General features: G+C 38.4%; 2 protein-coding genes across 4 annotated transcripts; one reads left to right on the forward strand and one right to left on the reverse strand.

Annotated features, from left to right (window-relative positions):
• Positions 1-958: 958 nt before the first annotated feature.
• On the reverse strand, positions 959-3,677 carry LOC132044549 (receptor-like protein CLAVATA2). The gene has a single exon (XM_059435051.1). It carries the CDS (start codon positions 3,498-3,500, stop codon positions 1,290-1,292), a length of 2,211 nt encoding a protein of 736 aa, XP_059291034.1. The 5' UTR covers positions 3,501-3,677; the 3' UTR covers positions 959-1,289.
• Positions 3,678-10,791: 7,114 nt separating this feature from the next.
• LOC132044551 (CBS domain-containing protein CBSX6) lies at positions 10,792-18,441 on the forward strand. Of its 3 annotated transcripts, none has more exons than XM_059435054.1 (3): positions 10,792-11,724; positions 11,870-12,231; positions 17,294-18,441. In XM_059435054.1, exons 2-3 carry the CDS (start codon positions 11,888-11,890, stop codon positions 18,192-18,194), a joined length of 1,245 nt encoding a protein of 414 aa, XP_059291037.1. In that variant the 5' UTR covers positions 10,792-11,724; positions 11,870-11,887; the 3' UTR covers positions 18,195-18,441. The 3 variants fall into 3 exon arrangements, with proteins under 3 accessions (XP_059291037.1, XP_059291036.1, XP_059291035.1); XM_059435052.1 differs by having other exon boundaries at positions 10,795-11,746; XM_059435053.1 differs by having other exon boundaries at positions 10,793-12,231.
• Positions 18,442-22,305: the final 3,864 nt, after the last annotated feature.

The raw sequence follows: 22,305 nt of genomic DNA on the forward strand, positions 1-22,305 counted from the left end.
CTCTACTTCCAATTATTCCATGGAGGACAAATTCTTCCTGCAACACTTTAAGGAATAAGTTCCATGACACTACAAAAAGGAAGATAAACTCCATGCTTGAAGACCGATGATTTGATATGCTTGGAATCATGTAAAAATGCTTGGAAGCCATCTCGAAAAAGTTTATGTTTGTTTAAGATATTGAGGTAAAGTAGGAATATATGACATCGAACAGATGTTATGCAATTGAATTGGAAAGTTGATTTGGAGCCATTAAATTCTTTACAACATGACAATGACTCCTAATACATACATATGAAACGTTCGAATGAAGAAATAGAGTAGGGAGCATTTCCCCTTTAATGAATTTTACGCAGCGCAAATTTGAATTACTCAAGCCAGTAAAATTCGGATATTAGATGGTTATACCAAAAAATCAGAATACTCTTTGGACTTTGGTGGTTCAAGACCTTCCATGTCCTTGATAATATGGCAGCTCAAATAAGAATATTGTCAAGTGTAGGACGCCTGGTGCCCGCCCCTAGATTATGTCTTTTTATGCGAAGTGAATCTACCCAATGCAAATTCATTGGTCGAACCAGTGAGTTCCGATTATTGGATGCTTAAAGCGAAAAAAAAAAAAAAGTCTGAAGGTGCTGTATAGATGATAAATTTGCAGAATGAAATCTGAAATCTTTTTGGAATTACTTGTTTGAAAAACACCAACATGAAATGTGTGTGATATCAAAAGAACTGAAAAATTGATGAAATTCTAGTTTCTGTATCATTAAGCAATCCTACTTGTCTCAAGTTAAAGTGACAGGAATAAAGAGTAAACAAAATATTTCCACTTATCAACTAGAAGTCTCATAGCTGGATTAATTTTGCATACTTTCAATTATTCCCCTGGTTCTGATTGTTCTCAATTAGACAAAGCCATAGAAAAACTGTTCATCCTAAGTATCATAGCAGAAAATGATCCAAGTCAAATATATAGTTTCATAGAATTTTGCATACTTGATTTTTGCTTCAAATAACATTACAACTCCAACAGCTCTAAGATTTCATGTGCTAATTAACACACAACTCTGAACATTAAGTTCAAAGAGAAACTAACGGTTAGTGGCACCGGTTCCTTGCTGATTTCTCGATGAAACCAGTACGATACAAGCTGTTCCAAGGACTAAATCAACATGAACCATAGTTAACTACTAAAAACAAAGGGCTGGTTAGTAAACAAGACAAGCTTGAAGCAGTTTTTGCTATATGATACAATTCATAAGTTGCTGTACAGTGATCTCTTTTCACTTTCAACCTGCTAAACTTTTTGTCTGCAGAATACAGCTTCTTGTTCGAGATGAACAAAATAAAGCAACGACGCCAACATAGAAACTAACTAAAGCACTTATACAGAAAACCCAAACTGACAATGGTCCCTCTTCCATTTCCTCTTCATATTTCTTCCCTGGCTCTACTGGAAAAGTTCTCTGACAGACATTACCGGATGATTCCATACATAGGTTTGGATTGCCAGCAAATGCTCCGGGAAATTTTGAATAACCCCGCTTTGTAGGAACAACACCAGAGAAGAAATTATATGACAGATTTAAAACTGTCAAATTTCTTAGGACAGTAATATTTTCAGGGATGTGGCCAGATAAAGAATTATGTGACAAATCAAGAACCTTTAGCTTCTGCAACTTGCCTAAACTCCCGGGAACCGGACCATCAAGAAAATTGTATGACAAATTAAGGTATTCCAAACCATGTAATCCGAACAGACCCTCCGGAATTTCGCCATGAAGCAAATTGTCAGACAGATCAATTCCAATTGTGGTTGTGAGGTTATAGTTGAAGCTCAAACTAGTTCCATCAGCAACAAGGGAAAGTTTGATATCTAGGCTTCGAGCTGAAATTGATGGTACTGCGCCAATGGTTTTTCCAATGTCGCCATTGTAGAAATTTGGACTAGTGTTAAAGTTACCATCCGGTATATATCCTGAGAACTTGTTTCCAGAAAAATCCAAAGTATGAATAGCCTGAAATGTAAACAACCAAGTTGGCAGAGATCCACTGAACTTGTTCCGAGAAAGGGAAAGGAATTTGAGGTTCGACCATTTGGTTATTGCATCATTTAGAGATCCTGAGAGATTGTTAGAGCTCAAATCAACAACTTCCAAGGACTTGCACCCTGCCAATGTCAGTGGGATCTCACCAGAAATCTTGTTGTTTCCAATATCAAATATCTTTAGACTATCCAACGCGTCAAGAACAGGCTGAATTTCACCGGAAAGATTATTACTGTTTAGTATCAGTGCCAATAATTGGAAACAACCTACAATGTTCAAAGGGATCGAGCCAGTGAGGAAGTTATGTGAGAGATCAATCACTTGTAGATAGGTCAAATTACCAATCCTTTCTGGTATTTCGCCCGTAAGAAGATTGTAAGACAGAAACAATGCTTGCAAACTCTTCAATTCTGTTATTGTTACAGGAATATCACCAGAGAACCGATTATGAGAAAGGTCAAGAAGTAGAAGTCCAGACTTCTCTGATGCCTCGACAATCCTACTTGGAATCCTCCCCGATAGCTCGTTATAACTCAAGTCCAACATACACAACCTCTCCGAAAAAACCAGTCTTGGCGAGATACCATACCGCAATTCATTATGTGACAAGTTGAGCTGTGTCAAACCCCCAAGACTGGAGATACATGTCGGTATACCTCCAAGAATCGAATTATTTGCTAAATTGAGAACGGTAAGCGATTCCCTTGACGAATATAGACAAGGCAAAGTACCCGATAACAAATTAGACTCAAGGTTAAGCGACACCAACGCTTGGCGAAAATCACCCACATTTCCTGTTAAACTATTTTGAGACAAATCCAGATACTTCAAAGACATCAAGTTTAACAAGCTCTTAGGTATATCCCCATTAAAACTGTTAAAACCCAAGTTCAGTTTCTCAAGTGCTATTGAGAAATGGGTAAAATTCCCTATTTCACCACTCAACATGTTATGACTAAGGTCAAGCTCAATTAACTGGCTCATAGGTGCAAATGTACTACTACTAGGAAGATTAACATCAGTGAACATATTATAGCTAAGATCTAAACTCCTAAGACTCCACAACTTCCATAAACAAGATGGTATTTCACTATTAAAGCTATTATGAGACAACACAAGTGTTTCAAGAAAAGTGAGATTACACAAACAAGGATGAACCTGCCCTGATAAGTTGAAATGAGTGAGGTTGAGTCCAGTAACTCGGCCTGTCTGGTTGGACCGGGTTACACCAGTCCAGTTTGAAACAGGAACATTAACATCCCAACTTGATAACAAAGGGCTGTTGTCTTGGAAGTGTAACTTGAAGTGCAAAAGCAAAGACATGTCACTGTTTACAGGTTCAAGATTCACAACCCCACTTGCATTAAGTGGGTTCAAGAAAGGGGAAAACAACAAGAATAGCAAGAAGATTGAAACTTTGAGCTCAATAAGTAAACCCCATGTTTCTGCCATGGAGGAAAATGAGCTAAGATTTGTGAAGTGTGTGTGTGTTTTTTGTGGGTGCTAAGGAAGGGGAAAGTGAGTTACTGTAGTGTATGTAGATAGAGAAGAGAGTGAGCTGAAAGTAGGTAGTTCATTGAGAGTCACCGCTAAAGAACCAACATTCTTTCTTGTTTCTTGTTTTCTTTTTTAATAATATATGGGTGCACTCTTTTTTTATCGAGGCACACCTTTGATAATTTCTATACGGTCAAATGTACCGTAATGCCCTTTCCAAAATTAAATACATATGTATCATCAATATTTCAGGAGGAAAATCCCATTTAACCCTCAATCTTTTGAGCGTGGGAACAGTACTTCATTCACCTTTTGAAAGAGACAATAAATCCTCCTGATCTTAAATCAATGCCAAAAAAATGAATTGAAAGCATATGTAAAATTATTGTTTGTGAGTTAAAATATTTAAAATTTTAATATACTTTATATATTTTTGTGTTATTTTGCTGTTTTATTAATTTATAAAATAAATCTAAAGATTTCCAAGGCTTGCGCTCATTGTCTCGAAACTTATATCTTACTTCGTATTAATTAAAGCGCTTCGTGTCAAGCTTCCGCCTTTTAAAATACTGTTCTAAAAGAGGCAATATGTTTTTATTCTGTACATGTACTTAAGCAAGTCAATTACAATCAGCTGTGGCTATATAGTCTGCTGTGCAATGGCTTAAAATTCAGAAAATGGATCCATAGATGAGATGGTAATAACTTTTAATAAGCATAGGTTCTTTCTTTCATGAGAAAAAACAAAAGCTTAGTGATGAAATGGGGGTTAATAATGTCATTTCAGATAAGGTTGTGCTTCTGCCAATATTATGGACACGAAAATACCTCTTTGGAGAACGAAAAGAAAAGAAACAGTCCCAATGTGAGAGAGAGAGAGAGAGAGAGAGAGAAACCAAAGGTGTTTGCTGCTGACTGGAGAAGTGTAAAGCTAAAGTAGACAACTTATTCACTTTACTTTTCTTTTCTTTTCAACTTTCTTTTTGAAATTCTCTGTTGATGCCCCTTCAAAGACAGCCTTTATTACCTGTAAGCGAGCGTGTGAAAGCACAAATCAAGAATTATTGTTTTGAGGGTCGTGTTCCTTTCACTTTCTCCCTCCATTTCACTCCATATTAACTGTACTTTAGCTCAGAAAAGAATTTCTTAAAATAACTTCACTTTATACATTCAAATTAAAATTGAAAATTGCTTTCAACCCTACCCTTAACATCAAAGAAGTAGTTCCTTTCTGTCACGACCCAATATCCCTTAAGTTGTGATGGCATCTATGCCCAACTAGGTAAGCGAACCAATTTTAGTTTTATTCAAATTCCATTAATTAGATGCAAAGTAAACGTAATCAGTGATATGTCATAAAATATGTCTCGAAATAACATAAGTGTGACAATATACAATGGAAATACCCCCAATGACCTGGCGATACGAGCGAAGAGCATCTAAGACTGAAAATAAGTACATAAATCTAGAATAATATGTTGTCTAGGACTAGAAAGAAAGATATAATGAAAAAAAAAAAAATCAGAGTCGGGTGGTGCGGATCAGCCAGCAGCTCACCCAGAAACTCCAAGTGGCAACTCCCTAGATACCTCCGCGTGCTCCACTAGTACTCACATCTGAATCTGCACGTAAGAGTGCAATAAGTGTAGCATGAGTACAAACACAACACGTACCCAGTAAGTACCATAGACCGACCCTAACAAAGTAGTGGCGAGCCTTTAGAAAACTTATCGTTAATATGTCTTACTCATATACATCAATAATAAATAAGATCAAGATAGGATACAAGATAATATTATCTGAACAACAAGTAAAACTCAAAATCAACATATAAAGATATTATGCACAGATCCAACCCATCACTTAAAATCGAGTTTCATCGAATTCACAAATTCAACATATATAGATGATATGCACAAATTCCATCAACACAACATAATAGATACACCAAGTCAGAATATATGGATGATATGAATGAACCATCGCAATATACAATGCATGTGATGCACGTTCTTACCATAACTATCTCAAAGTCCGAAGCCTTCTGTACCAACCCTGCGTACACACTAATTCTACGGAGTGTCCGAGAGCATGACCCACGGGAGAGAACCACATTGTCCATACGCCACATGAATGATCTCCATGTGCTGTACAGACAATCTCAATGTACTTATCAAACTCTCGAAGATAAGTAGAAACGTCTCTATAGCGATCCACAAGACTCTACTAGACCTTGCTCAAGACTCATAAGACCGATGGACATGGACCTAGAGCTATCAATTTGTCACAGCCCACAATCTCCTAAGTCGGTAGGCCAATCAATTCCATTTTTAGTCATTTATTCCTTATTAACAGATATAATGAAAGCATACGTGAACAACAATAATAAGTCTCAAGTCTGAATATATCAAATGCGCGAAAATCCAACCAAAATACGTTAAGACTTGGTGTATGAGTCAAGAGCACCTAAGACAAAAGTAAATACAATAATTTGACACATTACATTGTATATAGAGACAAGTAAAATAAAAGAAACAGAGTCGGAGTCCTGTGTTACGGATCGACTAGTAGCTCACCTCAAAACTCCAAGTAGCAGGACTCTAATCATCTTCGCTTCTTCCGCTAGTACTCATATCCAAACCCATACATAAAAGGGCAACAAGTGTTGCATGAGTAAAAAAACAACTCGTACGCAGAAAGTATCATAGACCGATCCTAATAAAATAGTGATGAGCCTTTAGAAAACTTACCTTTAGCTTGTCTTACTCATAGATTTCAAAAACAAATAAGATCAAGATAGAATACAGGATAATGTTATCCCAACAACAGACAAAATGTGAAATCAACATATAAGGATGTTATGCACAGATCCAACCCAACACTTAGAATCGAGTTTTATGAAGTTCACAAATTCAGCATATATAGATAATATGCACAATTCCAACCCAACAACATATAGAATGCAGCACTATGTACATTTGGATCTGCTGGGGGTTGCTCGGCCAGCGACTCATAAAGGACTTTCCATACGCCCGCACAAAATATCACATTGTGCTAATAATCATCATATATCTGTCAGAATCAAATGTCACCGATCATAGTCATACCAATCTGCCCAAAACAAGATTTTATTGGGCCATACTCAAAACAGTATGAGAATATCTGAATATATATGATATGGTATGACCTGAAGTTCATATGATGAATAAAAACTATGCAACTCAGGCATCGATAAGTACAAGAATATATTTTCGAAATGGTACACTAGCATGTGAACAATGCTACAATCATCACCTCAATCATTTAGGTGTGCTCAGCTAAGCTTTTAACACATAAGTGAAATAAAAAGTAGGCATATAAACACAAAATACCAGAACCTGGTCCCTAATACCGCACACGTTCTCGTCACCTAGCCTATACCGTATCCCCTTATCCTTAATCCATCCAAGATACTTAATTAAGAAAATGTTTACCTATTAGAAGTCAAGGTATGAACTTACCTCGATTCGAGCAAAGCTAGCTTTAGTCTTCTAGAACAAGTCCAATCAATTTAAAATAGTACTCTACAAGGTTAAATGTCATGCCCCGAACCATGGCCTGGGCGTAACACGACACTCGGTGCCTGACTGCATGTGACCGAGCGAACCACATGGCTTGCTGAATCAACATGGGATATGTATTAACGCGAAATATGAGTTAAATCATGAAAGTCTAAATGAAACTGAGATTAAGTGATCATGAGTTAGAAAATAACGTTTTAATCATGAGTTCCGAAATAATATGAAAAACATGATAATGTAGCCGACAAGGCTAAATACAACTGAGTATCTAACATGACAAGCTAAACTAGTCTATGAAACCTCTAAACGTGAATCTAGATGCTAAACTGTTTACTGGGACAAGGCTCCTACGATACGTCTATTGCATCACATGACATAAACATGAAATAAAGATAACACCCCAATAAAATGGGGCTCACCAATAGCTGATACGAGGAATACTAGCGAGTAGATCTGTCGTCCTGTAAATCGATGCCTGCATTTGGGCAAAAGGGACATAAGTACACTGAAATTGTACCTGTATGTAAAGCATCTGAATGAAAAAATAGTAAGTGGGGTACTCGGGGAATGGGAAGCCCAAATCAATAACATGGATACATAAGTAATCTAAAACTGAAATCGTAACTAAATACTGTAAAGCTGTAACTATAACTGAAACTTGGACATGACCATGATCTGCATGATCAAGCTGTAACATGAGTAAAACATTTTTAAGTATATATATCTATGGGAGAGTCATAGTATAATCGACAACATGAAATCACCACGTGAGCACGTGGAGTCTGGTACCTGGCCCAACCAGCAGAGCAATCCCAGACCTTGCCGAGCTATAAGACATGAACATGACATTAATGGATTCAATCAATAAACATAAAGGAATCGTCCTAACTGGGCGGAGCGATCCTTATCCTATGTTGACATACGTAGTTTCAGGTGTTTAAACCTTCTCGGTAAATAACATGAACATGGTTGGCTTAAAAGCCCAAGGATTTCATAAACATGATTTGTGTATATATATATATATATATATATCAAATGTATTTTCATGAGACATGGAAAACATGTAAAATCCTTGGAGTAGAGTAACATGGGGTCATGACTTGAAATTAAGAACTCATGGACTTCAAATCATGAGTTTACATGGATTACAGACGGATTCATGGAAGTCAAAATGAAATTCATGAATATAAATACTGAAACATGTTTGACCATGACATATACTATATATCATTTCATAAAAACGTGTATCTAGAATTTATCATGAATTGAGACCAAATGCCCTAGAGATCTGTGGAAAAATGTTGTTCATGAATCAAACGTAGTGTGGAAAAGAACAAAGATGTTCCCACACATGGATAGAAGCCCTACATACTTGTAAACGCTCCAATCCAATGAATCATCTTGCTTCTCTGACGAAGAACACCCAAAACCCAGCTTTGAATCTTTGGAGAAGAATTACTTGTTAGTCCTATGTTTTTGTTTAAGAATCATGTATTTAGCGCTAGGATTGATTAGGAATCGTAGAGATGTTCTTACCTTGATATGGGAGGTTGAGAGGAGAGAAAATTCGTCCTTTAATGGTTTTCTGCGAAGTTGGAATATCTAACAAATGAATTTTTGAGTTAGGTATTGAATTTATAGGATGGGGCATTTTGGATCCTACACCTCGCTGAGCGAGGTCTATAGCATGACCCTTGCCCGCTTTGAGCTTAGCTCAGTGAGCTCCGAGGTCCATTTTATACTTAGCCAATTTTTCTGAATTTTGCATTTTGAAATCTTACACCTCGCTGAAGTGAGGTCTATAGCATGACCCTATCTCGCTTTGAGCTTAGCTCAGCGAGCTCCTAGGTCCATCTCACACTTAGTTAAAATTTCACATTTTTTAACTTTATCAATAGTGTTCAGTAAAATGGTCATAACTCCTAGCACAAATCTCCGTTTGAGCTCCACTATATATGGATGGAAACGTATTTCAAAGCGCTACAACTTTCATGTTTTAAGTTTTCTCAAATTCCAACAGATTGTTTCGAAATCAGCCTTGAAGGCAGACCTATCGTAACTTAGTCGATTCTATTGAATCTTATGCACTTCACTATTCGCCTTGATTTTAAAACCAACTATTTCCACCCAAGTTCATCTCGATGGGATTTCATATGGCTAAAATGTCACACTAATACTCATTTAACATATTCACACCTCACCCGAATTTACGGAGTGTTACAGGAAATGACTCTAACAATACCCAAATTGATATATAAAATAATTCGAACTAAAAAGTCAAACCCGAACCTCGGGGTTAAAATCGTAACTTTATTTCAAAAACATGTTACCCATACTCATACGAGTTCAACTACGCTCAAAATTCAAATCCTATATAAAAACGTCCTTCAAATCCCCAAAATTTGTACTTTTTATACTTAGGGTTAAAATCTCAACTTTCCCATTCAGATTCATGAATCTAAGCATGAAGAATAATGATTATTTTGACAAAACGATCAAAATTGATGTAGAATCACTTACCCGATGTTTATACGAAAAAATCATCTCAATCCGAGCTTCTTAACTCCCAAAGTGTAGAAAATGCCAAAAATTCCAAAATGTGCCAACTTTTATACAAAGGGGTCTTCGCAATTGCCACCCAACCTACGCATTTGCTGTCTTTTTTTCCGCATTCTTGAATCCCTTTCGCTTTTGTGGGACCGCGATTGCTGACCAAACTTTGCAATTGCGGTTGCACTAGATTCAACAACAGATTTTTGTGCTAAAATCACCATAACTCTCTCATACGACCTCGGAATTCGACGATTATTGTTGCCATGATTCCGAAATCACAAAACGGATCTAATGGTTCAATAAAAGAATAATTCATAGCTCATTTGCTTCGTGTGGTATTGTTTATGCTCAACACGACGTTTAAACATCAAATACAAACGTAATACGATCAAAGCCCGTCCAAAACTCATTGGAATCTAACAAAAACTTGCGGGCAAGTCCAAAATCACCATATGAACCTATTGGAACCTTCAAATCATGAACCCGGGCTCATTTGCCCAAATAATATCACCGTGGTCAACTCTTCACTAGTTTTCAACTTACTCGTCTGAATCACTCTCGAGCCCCTCGGGACTCGTCCAAACTATTCAACTAAGTCCCAAAACACCATAAGGATCTATAGGAACTTTCAAATCTCGATTCCGAGTCTGTTAACCCCAAATGTTAACTTTGATCAACTCCTAAGTTTCAACTTCAAGTTTTTGGTTTTCTCCTCTGAAACGCTTCTGAGTCCCTCGGGGCCCGTGCCACATGTTTCCGTGAGTCATAAAACACACGTTGAACCTACAGAAAGGGTCATTTTGGGGGAAAAGATTTCTAATACTCAAAACGACCGGACAGGTTGTTACAAAATTAAAATTTAATCACTCCCATAAATATAAGATTATCCGTTTGTCTAGGGTTGAAGCTAAGATCAACTGACTTTCTAAAAAAATCTTGAAAAAAACTCCAAATATATATGTTACCAAACCGTCTAAAATAATCCAAACAAGATTTCATGGTATATCAAACAATCTCACGAATATAAAATCGGGCATATCAAAACAAAACATCTCATAAACGGTCTTAATCGGATGCTGACTTTATGAATTTGTCTACGATCACTCAGATCAAATCAAATTCCTGAGCAATAAACCCGTGTCAAAATTCATACTTATCTTTTCCCATTTTAGGACATCTGAATAATTTCTGTGATTACCAATTATTGAGACACACATCTCAGTCTGTCTAGACCACTAGACCTTACCTCATCTCTAAACTCTCTCCACTAATAAATAAATAAATATACCCTCTTCTAATATCTCCTTACATTCTTCCACCACAAATCACTAACTAGTTTCACTTACCCAAAGTTCTACCATAAATTACAAAATCTGTTCCTAAAGATCAAGAATCTTTCTTTTTTCTTGTTTTCATGGGCTTGGCTTTTTGCCTTGTTGAACTTCCATTTCTTCTATGGCCAATTTTGTAGCTTTATATGTAACTCCTCTTAGTATTGCTAGTGTTGTTAGATTCCGCATTACACGTTTCTATCTTCTCCTTATCTTTCTCCATTCACTCTTATAAGAAAGGATATTTCTTTTTTTTGCTGTTCTTTGTTTGGTTACGTGGAAAATTCTCCATTCTTGAATTTCCTCTGACCCAAGTTAGAAAAATTGCACCTTTTAGGATACCATTTATCAAAGTTTGAACTTTTCTTTGTCTATCACTGAAATCCGGATCTTTTTTTAGAATTTTTGAAAAGTTTCAGATAAAGCTTGAAAAATTAAAGAATTTTGAACTTTTTTTTATGGGAGTTGTAGGAGGTTAATGATCATTCCTTTTTGAATTTCCTCTGACCCCAGTTGAAAAAATTGCACTTTTATTATATTTGAACTTTTCTTTCTCCATCAGGGAAATCCGGATCTTTCTTGAAAAGTTTTGGTAAAGATTCAGATAAATCTTGGGAAATTACAAATAAAGCTGTCACATGCCTTTAAGCGATCGTATTCAAAACACTTGGTGTAGTCAGGTGATAAATAGTTGGTGATAGTTAAGACAGGAGACACAAACAGCTGGTAGTTTAGGTAGGCAACTCGCATAGTTCAGGTGTGTTTTTTGATCATTATCTCAATTTTAGACCTTTTATTTGTTGCAATTTATGGGACTTGTAGGAGATCAATTATCATTCCTTTACTGATACCTTGATCTATTATCTGTTTGGTTCAATAGAAAAGCAAAAAGAAGCCAATGGCATCTGTGTTTTTGTACCATGTGGTGGGGGATCTAACAGTGGGAAAGCCTGAGTTAGTGGAATTTACAGAGACACAAACAGTGGAGGCAGCTATAAAGGCTATTGGGGAGTCTACAGAATGTGGGATACCTGTGTGGAAGATGAGATCTCAAAAGAGCTTGATTGAGAATGCGGAAATGAGGCGAAAACGGTTTGTGGGTATTCTTAATTCCCTTGATATTGTTGCATTCTTGGCTAGAGAGGAATGTTTGGCTGATCAGGAGAAAGCTATGAAGACTCCTGTTTCTGAGGTTGTCGTTCCTGATAATTCTTTGCTCAAGGAGCTTGATCCTGCCACAAGGTTAGAATTAATTGTGTTCATTGTTTATGCCAATCCTTTATGTTTGATCAGGGAGTTGTAGGAGCTTGCTTAGGAATACTGATGTGCTATATACTGGATTTTACATAAAGTTTAAGATGCTATTGTCTTATAAATTCTATTATGGGTCGTTAGGTAGGGTGTATAAGAATAGTACTGAATAGGTTGTATTTGTAATGCTGGATTAGTAATGTTGGGATTAGTTATGCTAGCATTATATTATCGTTTGTCTGGTTTGTTGTATTAAATAACATGCATTGCATAATTTCTAAATGGTAGTGAATAGGGTATATTAGAGTAGGAACAGTAGTGGTTTTGCTAATGACATGGTTTACTATCTATAAGAATAGTACTGAATAGTGTGTCTGAGGTAGGGGTGTGTATATTTCTGGTGTCTACTTGGCCAGATAGATCTGCCAATAGTCAATTCGTTGACCGGTGGAGCCTTGTGTGATTTGTAAGTTAGGGATTAGGCAAACTTGGTTCAACTTTTGGAGAGTTGACTGATGCAGTGTTTCATGTGATTAAATTTGAATTTATCTATGTCTCCTCTACAAGACTACAACAGAAACGCGATATGGCAAGGTTAATTCACACTTTAACTAGGTAAAATATGTTTCAAAGAATCAATTTTAAGGAATTATGTTTCACTGATCAAAGTAACAATTTGGTTGAAGAAAGTGAAAGGCCTCTCTCTCTCTCTCTCACACACACACACACACTCTCGATTATGAGATGTCTCTTTGTTTAGAACCCGAGCAGAAGTTCAGAGTACTTCAAGATTTGGGATTCTCTCTTTAGCAAAGTAGCTACTGGGCTGGAAATGGGACGTATTGGTTGCTGTGTTGTACTCTATGACATGGATATTGGAGACCCCAAGCCAGGTATTTGAGTGGAGAAGTGTCGAGGGGTAGGCCCATTTCCACCACATTTTTTAAAACTGGAAACTTCGGATTACTTCATTATATGAAAAAAGATTCTAGATATGGAAATCTAAAAGCATCAAGGGGGAACACCTGCTGCATTATTCTGCTGTTCAAGTTTGGTAATAGCCTAGGATGTTCTAGGGGACTTTGTGCACCTCTCTTTCCTTGTGCCTTCTGACGTGAGGTTTTCCATGTTTGCTAGTTTTTTCCAATGATCAAGAAAAATTATTATTGAATGATTGAGCACCAAGAAGGTACTCCAAATGCACATAAGCAACTGGACTTCTATATGGTAGACATTGAGGGAACCTAATAAGCCTATAATGATATTACAATCATCGCAAGATTCATTCTACACCAAAGAGTCAAACGTTTAATGCACCTAAACTTCACAACAGCTATGGGGCTGTTGCTTTCCCTTTAAAACATCTTTGATTATTATCCAACCACATAGTTCAAAGAATGCATAATGCGAAGGTCCTCCATAAGTCTTTGCTCTTTCTTTGTCTTCATATGTTGGCATGCCAGTGTTGTTTCTCTGGGATTCCTTTGAAAGCAACCATTGCATGCCAAAGGATCTAGGAAATTCTCCAAATTTGCCTTGTTACCTTGCAATAGAAAAGTAAATGTTCTCCAGTTTCAGGGCTATATCTTTGCATAAAAGGCATCTATTACATAGATCGAATCCACTTTTCCTCCTCAGATAGCTTTACTATGAAACCATCCATCCAAACATATGACTTTTGGTGGATCTTGTGTCTTGAAATCATCTTCGAGCAAGCTGAATTGCTTCATCTGTACCACTCTTCATTGATCATTGATAATATGAGCGAGAATATGCTATCTTTATTGAATTCCAAGGCTCCTGTATGTCTTTGTTTCCAGAAGTTGCACGTTCTCTAACATTTCCAACATAAGAGTTATACTTCCCAACTCCGAATCTTTGTATGTATCTCCTTAAGCTCAGGTTCCGGATTCTGTCTTTGTAAGTTTATGCAGCTGTACATATCAGAGCATAAATTTCGGGAAAGATGTCCTTGAGTGGGGCCTTGTTTATCCATATATCATGCCACATTTTGGTCATGATGTCATTGCCAATCTGTGCCGTTGTCAAACTCCCCCAATAAACCTCTTATGTGCTTCCATATACCTGTACCATATGGGGTCATTTGGTTCTTTGGTTAGAGTTATGCAGGTATTAGTAATGCAGGGATTAGTTATGCAGGGTTTTGTTATTCTTGTGTTAGTTATTCCATCTTCTATCCTGCAAAAAATTAACACATAAATTGACTCATAACATATAGATGTTTTATTTATGGGGGGGTTGTAGAATGATAACCAAACACCGTATTTGGTGTGCAAAATTTTATACAAAGCAACTAAAAAGCTACCAAACATGGTATTAGCTATGCTAATAATACATGGATAACTTCGTTCCTAACCAACAACCAAATGACCCCTATGAGCTAGTAACAGGTTTGGAGCACCATTGATCTTCCATGCCCGTGTCTCCTCTAATGACACTTTCCATTTCAACCTTCTCATCCCAAATCTCCTTAGCCGGTTTATATAGTAAGCTTTTGTTGTCTAGGCTTAAATTTCTGATTCCCAAAATTCCCCTTCCTTTTTCTTTTTAATACATTAGGCTACTAATCAAATGAATCTTCTCTCCTGGATGTCATCCCATGAGAAGTGCCTTCTTATGTTGGAATTCCGTCTAAAGCACTTTCATAAGTATCATTCATCCACTAAATGATAGGTCTTCTTCCAGGGTGCTAGCTTATATTTTCTGTTCTTAATCACTCCTTGCCCCACCTTGCAGTCTTTGTACTTGGAGCCTAGTGGAAGACCCAAGTATGTTCCAGTGAATTCGACCATTTGTCAGCCAAAATTTCTAGCCAATTCAGAAATTTGGCTGTCTTCATTTCGCTGAGAATATGCTGCTTTTGGCCAAGTTTATGTGGTGTCCACAAACGGCTTCAAATGTCTACAAGTTCACTTTTAGATGTTGTAGTTGTTCCTTCTCAGCATCATACAATATTAATGTATCATCGGCATATAGTATGTGTAAAACCTCTAACATGTCCCTGCCATTTCCTTCAATTCTGAAGCCTCTTATCCAGCCATGTGCTGCAGCTGTTTTAGGCACAAGACAAAGTGTCTTCATCACCAGTAAATAGTAATGGTGACCGGAGATCACTCTGTCATGGCCCTCTTTGGGGGACAATGTTGCTGGTTGTTACATGATTACCTTCTCTTAAACAGGGTACCACTATGATTTGGGTACCTTTTGAATTTGCATGTGAAATTTTTATCCTAAGATTCTGTTCCCTTGATTGGTGTAAACAGAAAGTTCCTTGTTGTATAGAGGATTGGGTGGAGTTTGTAGAGAATCATAGTTTGTAGATTCTTGATCTTTTGGTATACCCTTTGTATACGGCTGTTGTGGCAATGTTTATGACGGAAAATACTTTTACTTGATCCAAAAAAAAAAAAAGAAAAAAAAAAAAAGATTCTGTTCCCTTGACTTCCTCTATAGTTACTGCTTTTTTAGCTTATAAGGTCATTGTGAATTGTTTTGTGAATTTTTAGTAAGGGGACTAATTCTCTATACACCTCTTTGGCTGAATCGGAGTATCTGATATTAATAAATGTAAACATAAAAACAAAAAAAACTTGAGAAACAAGTACCTGATGTCAAATCCTCTTTCTTCTTTTGAAAAGTACCTGATGTCAAATCCTCTTTCTTCTTGACACACTTACCCGTATGTTGAGAACACATTACCAAAAACTAATATTCTAATTAGGTATTTGAACTTTCTAACTTTGCTTTTTCATGCTGGAAAGACTGATTGTTTATATTCTTCTCGGACCGCTACGACTGGATAGCTTTAGGTATGTACGTTTTTAATCAGCTGGTTATATCATTATTTAATTCTGGGTCTCTCTCAGTTGTCGCATGGTTCATACCTGGAGAATGAAGAGTAGAATGGAAGCTTTCGGTTTCGTGAACCTTGTTCATTCATAATAGAATGTAAAATTGTGAGTTTTACACTTAACTTGACTAGATTCTATCTAGTAATAAATCCAGCCAACTGGAGGAGTCTTTCTATCTATCTTGTAAATGGTCCGGGAAAATTTTAAGAAGAGTACCAAAAACTCTTGTTGAGTAACTTCTCCTTTAGTACTTTTGCAGAGTGTAGATTTAGTCTCTGTTTTGTAGTAGCATACGACCCTACTTCCACCCCTTAAAATAATTATTACTCGAAGAGAAGAAACGTAAGAAAGAAAAAGATCTCCTGAAAAGAAACTAGATGAGGAAGGATCTTGATCCATGAGTACTCTGCACTCAACCAAAGAGCTGCATTAACCTGTTTGGGAAGGGGGAAGAGGAAGAGACCGGGAGGGGGTAGATGCGGGGGGTGGAAGGGGTGGTGGTTGTTGTGAAAGAATGTGAACATCTTTGTATGGAATTTGTGTAATTGTTTTGCTGTAATCTCCTGCTTGGGATTAAGGTGTGGTTGTTGTATGTTTTTGTTGTCAGTTATATATCTACAATCTAAGGACGACTGGGAAGGGGAAAGAGGGAGAGACTGGGGGGGTGGTTGGGGGAGGGGGGGAGGAGGGGTGGTGCTTGTTGTGAAAGCATGTGAACATCTTTGCATGGAATTTGTGTAATTGTTCTGCTGTAGTTTCCTGCTTGGGATTAAGGTGTGGTGGTTGTATGTTTTTGTTGTCAGTTATATATCTACAATCTTAGGACGATTGGAGATCCTAGTCTCGACTTCTCTGTGTGCAATCCATTTTTCCTTGGCTCATGAAATCACTGATTAAACATTACATTGGGTTCCTGATGTGCATTTGCGTCCATACCTATAAGAGTCAACTAATATGTGAAGTAGATCATCAAGGTAATCTTCATTTTTGTTTCATATACAAGGTACAAAAGGAAAGAAAATAATAAACAATTTTGCACGTATTTGTATCTTTTCTTCCCTGTGAAGGTAAGAGGACAGTTAGATTATACAATGAGTTTTCTCCTGGAAAGTGAGATGATAATGGAAATTTTTAGGAACTATTCCTTAAACTGGTATATTGCTGATCCATTGTTCTTTCAGGTTGATAGACGCACTGGAGATGATGAAACAAGGTGTGAAGCGGCTCCTAGTTCCTAAAATTGTTGTATGGAGAGGTATGAGCAAGAGATTTTCAATTCTTTATAACGGCAAATGGCTAAAGAACATTGATACTTCTAATCCTGCTGCCAATGCCAACCGACCATCAACTTCTTCCCCTACGACCATTCGTGACAAGTTCTGTTGTCTGTCTAGAGAAGATATCATCCGTTTTATTATTGGTTGCCTTGGTGCATTAGCCCCTATACCTCTCTCCTCTATCTATTCCCTTGGAGTCATTAACCCAAACTACTGCTCAATAGAAGCATCACGAGCAGCGATGGATGCCACACAAAAACTGCCAAAGGATCCCCCTGCAGTTGCAGTCATCGAGCCTATGGGAGATGATTACAACAAAATCATTGGCGAGATTTCTGCCACTAAACTGTGGAAGTGTGATTATTTGGCTGCCGCATGGGCCTTGGCTAATTTTTCAGCAGGACAATTCGTGATGGGTGTTGAGGATAATATCACCTCAAGATCCTTACCTGATTTTGCAGTCAATAATCCTATGGTAACAGATGCAAATACTGCCAATAGGCCCGGTCCAGCTAGGTCAAAAACATTTAGCAGCAGAAGTATTGGGTTCGTCAGCAATCCAACAAACTCATCTTTAAGTGCTTCTAGGAGCATGTATCGTGGAAGAAGTGCGCCATTGACATGTAAGGAGACAAGCTCACTGGCTGCTGTTATGGCTCAGATGTTGTCACATCGGGCAACTCATGTATGGGTTACTGATGCCGAGAATGAGGACTGTTTAGTTGGAGTTGTTGGTTATGCTGATATCTTAGCTGCAGTTACTAAACCCCTTCCTCCCACCAATCCCGAAACTCAGACATCTTGAGTCTCCATCATCATTTCCTGCTCATTTTCGGTTGTTCCTGCTCCATTATGCTGATTGATCAGTGGAATAATGTTGGCACGTGGGCGGCCCGTTTGTATTTATGCTTCTTTTCATGTTTTGCATCTGCTTTGAGGTTTAGATTTGTTAATGTGAGAACTATGTGTTGTACACTCTAAATGTGAATATGCGATATGATTACTAGTTCAATAAGTTGGAAGGATGGAAATTGAACAATTTGTTCTTTTCACCTTGTCTTTTATACAGGTTTTCTTGTTCACACAATAATTTTGATTCACGCACCTTTCCATCTCTTTTACTGTATATTTGTACTATGGAAAGAAGAATGAGATGACTTAGATAATTTACAGACCCCTTCTACTGTGTATAAATAATACTTACTTTCCTGATATAATTGGAAGTTCCCATGACTCAATGGCTTTTGGAAGTACATATACTATGTAATTCTTTCTTGACATTATTGTAAGAGGGTCGTGGATAACAGGCCTAGGATCAGATGGGGGAGTTTGACCATGACGGGTGCCTTTGGAGATGGGGGAGAAGCTGAGATCTATGGGAGCCTGGGAGAGTAGTGGGGAGGCGACCAATATGTGGGATAGGACGGCCAGTTGCATTAGGGAAGTAGCTAGAGAGGTGCTGGGGGTCTCGAAGGGTAGCCTTGGTCGGCACCGAGGGGACTGGTGGTGGAATGGAGGAGTTCAAGAGAAGGTGGAAGCAAAAAAGGTGGCGTATGCCAAGTTGGTAGACAGCAAGGATGATGAAGAGAGGCGAACAAATAGGGAATTGTACAAGATGGCGAGGAGGGAGGCAAAGTTAGCGGTTACGGCGGCAAAGACAGCAGCTTTTGAACGCCTGTATGCACAACTAGAGGACAAAGGCGGGGATAAGAAGTTATACAGACTAGCCAAGGCGAGGGAGAGGAAGGCGCGTGACTTGGATCAGGTGAAGTGCATCAAGGACGAGGATGGTAGGGTACTAGTGGAGGACGCTCTCATTAGACGGAGATGGCAGTCATACTTCCACAAACTCTTGAACGATGAAGGGGACAGAGATATTGTTTTGGGAGATTTGGAGTACTCCGAGAGGTGTCGGGATTTTGGATATTGTAGGAATATAAAGGTTGAAGAAGTTAAGGGCGTTGTTCGTAGGATGAGTAGGGGAAGAGCGACCGGGCCCGATGAGATTCCGGGAGAATTTTGGAAGACTAGGGCAGGGCAGGTTTAGAATGGTTGACTCGACTCTTTAATGTCATCTTTAAGACGACTAAGATGCCCGAAGAGTGGCGATGCAGTACAATGATTCCATTGTACAAGAACAAGGGCGACATTCAAAGTTGCAACAACTACAGAGGTATCAAGCTGCTAAGCCACACTATGAAAGTGTGGGAAAGGGTGGTGGAGATGAGGGTGAGGAGAAGCGTGTCTATCTCAGAGAACCAGTTCGGATTCATGCCGGGGCGCTCAACTATAGAAGCTATTCATCTTGTACGGAGACTGGTGGAACAATATAGGGAGAGGAAGAGGGACTTGCACATGGTATTCATCGACCTAGAAAAGGCATACGATAAAGTGCCGAGAGAGGTTCTATGGAGATGCTTGGAGGCTAAAGGTGTACCTGTGGCGTACATTAGGGCGATTAAGGACATGTATGATGGGGCCAAAACTAGGGTAAGGACTTTGGGAGGAGACTCAGAGTACTTCCCAGTGGTGATGGGGCTGCATCAGGGATCAGCTCTTAGCCCATTTTTATTCTCCTTGGTGATCGATGGATTGACGCGGCAGATTCAAGGTGAGGTGCCATGGTGTATGTTATTTGCGGATGACATAGTCCTGATTGACGAGTCTCGCAGCGGGGTTAACGCTAAGCTGGAGGTTTGGAGACAGACTCTGGAGTCCAAAGGGTTCAAGTTGAGTAGGACCAAGACAGAGTACTTAGAATGCAAGTTCAGTGATATAGTACATGAGGATGACGTGGAAGTGAAGCTTGGCACCCAGGTCATACAGAAGAAAGATAGTTTCAAGTATCTTGGGTCTATTATACAAGGAAATGGGGAGATTGATGATGACGTCACACATCGTATTGGTGCGGGATGGATGAAATGGAGGCTTGCCTCCGGAGTGTTGTGTGACAAGAAGGTGCCACCGAAACTTAAAGGCAAGTTCTACAAAGTGGTGGTTAGACCAGCTATGTTGTATGGGGCGGAGTGTTGGCCAGTCAAGAAATCTCATGTTCAGAAGATGAAAGTGGCGGAAATGAGAATGTTGCGGTGGATGTGTGGGCACACTAGGAGTGATAGGATTAGGAATGAAGTCATCCGAGACAAGGTTGGAATAGTCTCAGTGGAAAACAAGATGCGGGAAGCGAGGCTGAGATGGTTTGGGCATGTGATGCGGAGAGACGAAAATGCCCCAGTGCGGAGGTGCGAGAGATTGGCCAGCGACGGTTTCAGAAGAGGTAGAGGTAGGCCGAAGAAGTATTGGGGGGAAGTGATTAGACAGGACATGGCGCATTTCATGCTTACGGAGGACATGACCTTGGATAGGAGGGTATGGAGGACTCATATTAGGATAGAAGGATAGCAGGTAGTCGCGTTTATCCTCCCTCGCAGTAGTTATGTTATTCTATAGTTTCTTGTATCTTGATTTCTGCGAGTATCTGTTGGTTTCGAATGACTTATTTACTTTCATTGTTTCATTCTCATAGTTACCTATAGCAGTTGATACTCCTTTTACCATGACTTTCTGGTTTTGTTATTTCTTGCTTTCATATTGTTTTCATTACGCTTGATTATATCTAACCTTTTGTCTTTTCCTCTCGTTTTACTCCTCTCTTGAGCCGAGGGTCTTTCGGAAACAGCCGCCCTACCTTTCAAGGTGGGGGTTAGGTCTGCGTACACTCTACCCTCCCCAGACCCCACATAGTGGGATTATACTGGGTTTGTTGTTGTTGTTGTTGTTGTATTGTAAGTTCCCACGACTTAATAAATTGATGACTTTTGGAACAAGAGGCAGAATTGCGTGAAATCATTTCATAAAGTCCATTGATATCTTCCATTTTTGAAGCAAATTAATTTGATTCTTGAATAATACTCTAATTTCCATAAAAGCTGATACAGGAGTGCAGAAGTGGATGGAGCATGAGTTCAACCGAGATCCACGCAAAACATAGATATATAGTGTAAATTCATCATACTTCAACAAATAGTAAATTATAAACACATAATTGCACATCTCCAAAATGGGTACTTTAGAGGCAAGAATCTCAAAGCAGAACGAACAAGTTTAAATTATGAATCCGCTTATAATAGGATTTGGAATTTTAGAAGAATCAAAGGTTCATGGATGGGAAAAAAAAATTGCTTCTACTGAAAGTAACTTAGAATGACTACTTAATATCGTGGAATATTCAGAACAAGAAAATTATAAGAATGGGAATGAATTAAGATCGACGGGAGTTTTACTTCAATACCTATTCGCAAAAGATAAAAGGTCACAGTTCTTTTTTGTGTGTTCACAGTTCTTTTTTGTGTGTGTAAGCAAACATAGCAGAATCATTGTTTGGGCCGCCCTGGGCTTAGTGAGGAGTATAAAAGTAAATTATATCAAGATTAATTACAACTCTTGTTTGACATTTTGCTAGCAAAAGTAATTCCTAGTTTGTTTACCCAGACGTACATGAGGAACTTCATCCAAAAAGAGGCCTTCAGTCCTTCAAGCGCCTATCTGCCACCCGATTCTGCTCCATGTAGCTATGGCTAACAGATCTTGCCTCTTGAGATCGGTTGTTGACCGGACAAACTGCGATGAGTCGGTGACTCCCTCCGTCGGTTGAAATCCTATTCTATTCTAATTGTAACAGGTTTGGTCTATTTATGGTGAATTTGTAATTATGGTAATATAGGATTTGTAGTTCTATTCGAATAGGGTTACCTTATTAGACTAGGGTAAAGGAAGACCTTACTTATATGTAAGGAGGTCATTATGATTAATATAGTCGAAAGAATTCTCCCATAATTATTGTCTCTCTAAATTCTCGTCCCTGTCTTGATTTTAACATGATGTCAGAGCCACGTTGAAAAGAACACAAAAACCCT

This window comes from Lycium ferocissimum, unplaced genomic scaffold (assembly GCF_029784015.1).
Source record: "Lycium ferocissimum isolate CSIRO_LF1 unplaced genomic scaffold, AGI_CSIRO_Lferr_CH_V1 ctg4748, whole genome shotgun sequence".
NCBI lineage: Eukaryota > Viridiplantae > Streptophyta > Magnoliopsida > Solanales > Solanaceae > Lycium > Lycium ferocissimum.